The sequence below is a fragment of the Aptenodytes forsteri genome, unplaced genomic scaffold, assembly GCF_000699145.1.
Source record: "Aptenodytes forsteri isolate BGI_AS27 unplaced genomic scaffold, ASM69914v1 Scaffold142, whole genome shotgun sequence".
NCBI lineage: Eukaryota > Metazoa > Chordata > Aves > Sphenisciformes > Spheniscidae > Aptenodytes > Aptenodytes forsteri.
In genome coordinates, this window is record NW_008794598.1 from 2,841,717 (window position 1) to 2,849,420 (window position 7,704).

The following is a 7,704-nucleotide window of genomic DNA, read 5'->3' on the forward strand; positions in this document are numbered from 1 at the left end:
GTCAGCGCACGGATGTGGCTGGTCTTCTGGCCTGGCCTGCCCTCTAGAGACAGTCAGACCTTTAGCAAAGCCGCCGTGCAAGAGGACGTAGCCCTGCTGGATGAGGAAAGCACGGTGCAGAAGTCCCGTGCCCTGATGGTCTCATACTGTAAATCCTCCACCCTCTAAATCTTTTCCGGATGTGTCCAGGATACTGAAACCTGCCTTGAGGCTGCTCGAGTGTTGCAGCTCTGCTGGGCTTATAGAGCTGCAGTTACAGAAAGCTTCGCGCTTACGAAGGCTTCCTAACAGCTCTGTTATTTGTGGCAGTTGTGTGGCAGAGCACAGCCTAAACTTGCGTTCCAGCACAGAGCGCGGGCAGAGGTTATTGCTCTCCAAACTTCCTAGAGAGGCTTGATAGCCTGCAGCCTGGGTCCCGGCCTTCTGGGCCGCGACTGTCCCTGAAGAGCAAGGAGGGGCGAGAGGTCTCCAATGTGGTGGTGATCTGTTAGGAAACTGATCGCCAGACGAGGTGCAGACAGAGCTCCAAGGAAATTCAATGTTTGTGGTAAACTCTTGACAGCTCCGTACTGAGCACGGTCAGAGGTGGGACCTGAGTGCTTTTGGCAGCTGAGGTCTGAGAATGGCTTTTGCTCTGGGGACAGAATTAAGCTCTCCGACAGAGCTTGGTGCAAAGAGTCCTTGGGCATCCTGACAGTGGGGTCACCATTCAGCGCGCTGCCTCTCAGCCTAAATCTGCAGTGTGGGGCTGAGGGTCCAGTGTGCTGGTCCCTGCTTCCGATTTGACCATAGTTGTGCTGCCTCGTCCCCTGGAGCCCAGGGAGGCTGCAGAGTTACTGTGTGTTCAAGCCTATCTTAAGCCTGAACTCCATCTTTGTTTCCTTGCAGATGTGAATTCTCGCTCTGCTCGCGTGCTCTTTCTTCTGGTGGTGCCTGGACACTTGGTTTTCCTTTACACCATCAGCTCCATGCAAGGTGGACACACTACGCTCACCCTGATTTTCATAGTCTTCTACATGACAGCTGCGCTTCTCCAGGTAAGCTGGAGCCCCTCCGGGGGCTGTAACCCCTCGGGCTGGAATAAGGGGACGCTGCCACATCATCTGCAGTGGGGACCTGTTCAGCCAGTTAAGTCGTAGATACGCTGCTGAAAGCACTGCGATATACCCTGTCCCTAGGTAAGAGATTTATGTGCTGGAGAGAGGTGTGCCAAGTAGATTGTATTTGTCAAATGAGCTGGTATCGAACTGAATAAATCCTTCTTCGTTGATACCTGTACACACAATTTTTCCTTCCTACCATTCTTGGCAAGTTTTGAATCTGTCTTTTGTCTCTTTTAAGTCCTTCTGATAGCAGAAGTGTTTACCTCTTGTGTGTTAATCTGTCCTATAAGGTGCTTTGGCAATTTTAAAACTGCTGGTGAAGAAAACAGGATGTGGAATTTGCAGGGACCCCATGCCTTGTGTGACTTGTCCTGCCCCTTCCCTGCCTCCCCTGCAGGGTAGAGGCCTGCCAGATCTGCGGCACGGGGCTCTTGGTCTCCTCGCAGGAGCTGTGTGAGCCCATAGCGACGGCTGTTCTGAGGGTCGTGCCCAGACCAGGGTATTCATGCTGCAGAAATCCAGCGGCCACTTGCAGGGGTCTGGCTGCCTGTGTTGGAGGGCAGGGAGAGAACTCCGGTTAGGGAGTTTCCTGCTAAGCCCAGCTACGCTCCCCCCTGCTCACCCCCTCCGCTTGTGGAAGCTGTGCCTGGTTTCAGTGTCCCCTAAAATCAACAACCGAGGCCAGCGTGAGGAAATGAGTCAGAGCATCCATCAGAGGCGAGAGCAGAGTGCTGTCATCCAGGAAGCTAAATTTAGGTTGTGAACTCCTGCTGGGTGCTTGGGCACTTGGAGGGGGCTTCCGCTCGCAGCTGCTCTGCAGAGCCACTGCTGTGAGCAGCCTGCAGGCTTGGGAGCACCGGAGCGGGAGCTGGCAGCAGAGGGACCGCCGTGCGCTGGCTGCTGTGGTCCTGAGCTCCACTGTGTCCTGAGCGAGACCCTCCCAGCCCCGGAGACACCAGAGGCATTAGCAACAGGCCTGCGGCCGGTTCAAATCCCTGTCCCAGACGTAGGGCTTGAGAGGATCCAGTGCGGATTTCTTCTGTCTTTAGATATTGATACGAGCCTCTCACTGCATTGAAGCAGGTGGGGGAGAACATCACACTCTGGTAGTTTCAGCTGCCGGGCAGTTGCTTTTTTTATTTCTGGAGGCCAGGCGTTGCTGTCCCTTCCTGAGCATCCTGCGTGCTTCCAAGTCCCTCTTTGTCCCATATCTCTTCAAGCTTGTTCTGGTTAGATCTGAAAACTGAGATGCAAAATTTAGACTTTTTGGTGTTTGTTTCAGAAAGCGTTCTCCTTTCTAAGCCTAAATTTGATGGTGACATGTGAGGCTAAAGAAGAATAGGGCAGAGGCTGTTAAGGACACAGGGGATTTGGATTCTCGGGGGCCCATTGAAACTTGCCAAGTTCCTCTTTGTGCTGTACTTGTTGCTTTGGGGGTGCAGCCCGCATTAAATGCCTGGAGTGCAGCGCTCAGCAAGGTGGTTCTGACTTGCCACCAGCTCTGTTCCTTGGGTTGAAGTTGTGCCCTCGGGCTGAGCCCGGCCTGCCCAGCTGGAGTTGCCCCAGCTGATGCTCCCCGAAGGCTGGGATTGCAGAGGTCAGGATGTGTGGCTGATGTGGCTCTTTTCTTCCTGCCTCCCAGGTTCTCATTCTTCTGTACATTGCTGACTGGATGGTGCACTGGATGTGGGGCAGGGACCTCGATCCCGACAACTTCTCCATCCCATACTTGACAGCGCTGGGGGACCTGATTGGAACAGGTCTCCTCGCTCTCAGCTTTCACGTCCTCTGGCTCATCGGTGACCGGGACTCCGATGTGGGAGACTAGCTCTCCCTGCTGCCCCCCCCCTTGTCACAGCTCTCCTCCTCCTTTCGTTTTGTTGTTGTTGTTTCTTTTCCTCCACCCTTACTCTCCTTTGCTTCCTCTCCCCACCCTGTCTCTCTTGAGACTTCATCTTTGATACTGGATTCTCATTATTTTCAATGGGAATTTTATGTGGTTTATATTTCAAGCCAAGTTTGTACAGAAAATAAATCTAGTTTTAGGAAGGACAAAAAAAGTGTAACGAGACAATCACCAAGTGCAATTTCATAGTAGTTATGTCTGAACCAAGGTTACAGTGAAGATACCGATCAGTCAGATCACGCAGGGAGCCCACCCTGTCCCAGTCACTAGAGGTGAAGGGCTGCTTTTTTTCGCTTCATAAGCGTTTTAAATGCTGGAGGTAAGGTTCAGATTTATTTTACTGAACAGGCACCTTCTAGCAAAGTACAACCTCACGGATGAGGGCGTGGGGTACCTCCCGTCTTCTCTGCCCTGTCGCCCTGCTCCCTTGTGTTCGCTCTCTGAATCCCCCTCCTGTGCCTAGCGTCCAAAGCACGCGAGTGTCTGGTAGAGGGATTAGCGAAGATGGCGAGGAGGGGTCGTCTGTGCCGAAACACTCATTCCTGCGTGCCCACGAGGAAAGTGAGTGATGGCGGGTTTGAGGACTGCAGAGCCCTGAAATCTGGCTGTGAGCACGCTGGTCTCTGCTGACAGATTTAGGCTCCCTTTTGCCAACCATCCGGCAGCATCTCAAACTGCAGACTACTTGTTCCGCCTCTCATCGTGAACTGAGTTCAGCTGCCGCCGCGTGCAAAGGGATACGCTCTGCGCTTTGTCTGAAGAGGCCGTGAGCTCTCCCCATCTGTCCTTCTCCCCTTCCGCCTGCCAGTGCTCTGCTGGAGGATCTGCCGGAGCCGTCATGGATGCTGTGTGCAAGCCTCTCCTTTGTGCTGGTATGGGCACAGCACTATTTTCACGGCAGCCCGCTCAGTTCAGTTGACTTTTCTTTCCCGGGGAGGTGGATGGAAAAATAGATCCTATTTTGTGTGTTGAGATTTTCTTCCAGCTGCTGAGTGCTGCTGATGGGCCCATTGCAGCTGGGAGGAAGCCACCCAATACCTCTCCCAGTTGAGCCTGAGGCATTTCAAACTTGGGAGCATCAGACTTGGTGTCTCTTAGAAAAGGACATCCATGTTCAGCCGCTGGATTTCTCTGTATGTGTAGGCGCCAGCCGGAAAACAGGTCAGCGGACGCAGTCAGGTTTCTGAAGCCCGGGTTCTTGGCGCAGCTCTCTGTACAGGACTGTAGCAAAGGAACCCCCTTGCCCTTGAGCAGGCATGTAAAATCTGGCATCAGGGTTACAGCCCAGCTTGCAGGCGCTGGCCGAGCACTGCGAGTGCAGGGTTCCCTGCTCTGTTTCTTTCCCCTCTGCTTTTTGTGCTGTTCAGCTCGGTGATGGCCGAGATGCCTTCTCTTCCGCTGCTAGTGCGTGCTGGAAGGACTCTCCTGCAGTCTGCAGCGGCATAAGGAGAGAAAACCTGTTCTGGCTGTGTGACTAAGGCGGTTGTAAATGATCTTCCTGAACGCTGTCGGCACTCGATGCTTTTTAGTTTTCCCATTTGGATATAAATCAATTCAGTAAACTGAGTGCAGTTTGATGTAAGCAGGTCTTATCGAGTTGGAACCTTCACCCAGTTACGCTGAGTTTAAATGATGTGCTCAAGCAGACAGCGCTATTAAACAGGCTCTAATGCACGAATATAAATTGAATGCATAAGCGTGCGTGGGGGGAAAGCTCTTAACATCTGTCAAGGGTGGGGAAAATACAGTACATCCCATGGAGCCTAATTTCAGTCCTGCACTGCCCAAAGCTTGGGGAGCTGCCAGTACCTTCCCAAACGCTGGGGGAATGCCTGCAGTATTCGGCGTAGTGGCACCTTGCATCCTGACCCTGAAATGACAGCAAAGCTCTCGTTTTAGTTAGCTGTGCAGGCCCAGAGTGCTGCAGTTCTGCCCCTGGTCTGGACACTGCCTGTCCTATTTATTTGCAGCTCCAGAACATAATCTGAAAGCTGCCGGATTTCTGGTTGTCTGCTTTTCCTCTTGCTTTAAGTGTGTTCCTCACAGCAGAACACAAGTATCCTTGATTGGCCTAATTTCCTCTTTTAGGTTAACTTCTGTATTTCTCATACAAACCGATGCTTGTCTCCTCCTTTTGGCTTTCTGTCCCAGCAGGGCTGGGCATCTCTGCTCAGCTGGAAGATGGTGCGATGCGGTGCTGGGAATGCTGATCGTCATCTGAAATAAGGCCGGATGGGAAGGTCTGTTTGTTACTCTGGACAATGCCAGAACTAGCTGAGCTCTACAAAGCCCTGCCTAAGTGCAGACAGTGTTGCTTTTTAGGTAAGGAGTGATTCGTTAGGAACCTGCCTCCCCCCCAGAAAAGGGCTGAATGCACCTCTTACGGTCCAGGTCAAGACCAAACTTAGTCTGGGATCGGGCGTTGTCCCAACCCAGAGATCTGGTTGCAGAGCTGGTCCTTACTCTGGAAACGAGCGTGTTGGAAAGGAAGGTCAGGATCAGTGAGTGGGAAACCAGTTCTGGAAGGCCACGGGAGCAGGTGTATAGGAGTGATTGTTAGGAACGGTTCCTGCCTCCCCCCCAGAAAAGGGCTGAATGCACCTCTTACGGTCCAGGTCAAGACCAAACTTAGTCTGGGATCGGGCGTTGTCCCAACCCAGAGATCTGGTTGCAGAGCTGGTCCTTACTCTGGAAACGAGCGTGTTGGAAAGGAAGGTCAGGATCAGTGAGTGGGAAACCAGTTCTGGAAGGCCACGGGAGCAGGTGTATCCAAACCAAACGGCAGTCAGGCTCTTGCCTGCTCAGGACCTCTCTGAAGCTGTAGAAGAATCCTTTCCTGCTTCAGCGGGTGTACGCTGAGCTCTCCTTCTTCTACTGCCGAAGCTGTTCGCAGTGTTCAGGAGGCAGCGATGGGGTCCTCGCCCTGTCAGGCTGCTCGCGATCAGACCCTCGGAAGAGCAGGTGATACGTTTTTGAGATGGCTTTCCCCTTTCTGCCTTGCTAATGTAACGTCAGGCTTGCTTTCCCCTTCCCCATCTTTGCAACGTGTCCTTTGCGGCAGTAGCTCTGACCCTCGTGCTCTCCACCCTAGTGACGTGACTTCTCACAGATCTCGTTTGGCCAAAGCTCTGTTCAGAAAAAAAACCCCACCAAATAAAAAAAAAAACCAACAAACCAACCCTCGCACCCTACTGTACCGAAGTCTCAGCCCAGGGACTTCTGGAGTATTCTCTGCTGCTCACCTGATTTCTCTGCCTAATGTTGAGGAATAGATATGAGACTTCCTTCCATTAACACTTAAGCTTTTATATATATATATATATATTTTTTTTTTTTAATTAAAACCAGCTTTTTAAACTATATATATATGAGAGAAACTTTCCTGGTCTTTTAGGTGTCACATCACTATTTAGTTCCCCGAGAAAAGATTCCCCAGAGGAAGAATCTACCATTCATGGTCTGTAAAATGAAGAGCCCCAGAGGTGATTGAGAGCTGTCACGCTGCGGGGATGGTGGTGTCCGTACACTTAGATAAGGTCTAAGGTGTGTGCGGGGAATAGGTCAGGGAAGAATCTAATGTAAAATTGAAGAATATTGATGGTCAAAAACTTTTCCCACCAGTTGCACTCAAATGCATGCCTACTATACAGCTGACTGCAAATGAAAAATACTGGTTTACTCTTTTTATTAAAGGAAAAAGACTGTCTTAATTATTTATAGTTCCTATAACTGAATTGACAGATGTCAACTTAACTGATAAATTATATTTGGTTAAATAAAGATGACATTTATTTATGTGGACTGTGGTGTCTTTCCTTCATACACCTCTCTACTTGGTTAAAGGTCTTTCACATTTTGCAGCTTATTTTAGCTGATGCTGAAACTCTCTTGATACGCAGTGGAATGAGAGTTAAGAAAATCAACTAAATTGCTGTGCACGAAGCAAACTGTGAGATTAGCATAAATGACCGGTTACCAGGCTGGCTGCGGCCGTGCCCTTGGTTGGATCCAGGTAGCTGCACGGGGGCTCCCAGCAGGACCCGCGGGGGTTTGTCGTCGGCCGCTTGCCGTGTACAGAGAAGCCCTGCCCTGGCTTGCGTGCGGCCTCTCTGCCCGTGACTGTTGATTAAGGTACGTGGGACAAAAGGGTTCTGCACACTAAGCCCCTGAATTTGCAGGAATTAGTGGCCCTCGGAGGACTCCCGTCCTCCCCAGCTGCGGGATTTGCTATTGTGGACTGTTTTCCTGTAGGGCTGTGCCTCCTGGCTGCTCGCCCAAACAAGGATCTTGTTGGAGAGTCCTAAAACAAAGCCCCGGCAGCGCCAGGGACTGGGGAGCAGCCACCAAGACCTTGCTGGCTCCAGCTTCTCCTCTGGCCCTGGGCCACGCTACCCCAAGTTGCAGGTCATTTCCCGCACCCCCTGAATCTCAGGGTGCTTGGGCACAGGGTGGGTCATTTGATACCTTGGTCCCTGGGGGACAGGGTTGTGTTTTCCTTTTCTGACTGGGGGAAAGAGGGATGGGGGAAGCTACTGAACGCTTCCGACACAGAGAAACATTTTGGCATTAACTTAAGACCTTGAAGGAATCCCAAGAACGGTGTAGCGTTGCTTTGAAAAATATATATACGTGTGTGCATGGTGTGGATTATTTTCATTTGTTTTCTGGTTGCAAAGGGGCAGGGGGCAGGGCCCG

At 51.5% G+C, this 7,704-nt stretch overlaps 1 protein-coding gene across 3 annotated transcripts in view; it reads left to right on the forward strand.

Moving 5' to 3' along the window:
• Positions 1–6,150, forward strand: part of SLC41A1 (solute carrier family 41 member 1) — a 21,354-nt gene extending 15,204 nt beyond the window's left edge. For all 3 annotated transcript variants that reach the window (XM_009272772.2, XM_009272773.2, XM_009272774.2), the window contains 3 exons: positions 889–1,037; positions 2,746–5,548; positions 5,773–6,150. In XM_009272772.2, coding sequence (XP_009271047.1) covers positions 889–1,037; positions 2,746–2,931 — 335 coding nt within the window. In that variant the 3' untranslated portion in view covers positions 2,932–5,548; positions 5,773–6,150. The remainder of the gene's footprint in view (positions 1–888; positions 1,038–2,745; positions 5,549–5,772) is intronic.
• The last annotated feature ends 1,554 nt before the right edge of the window (positions 6,151–7,704 follow it).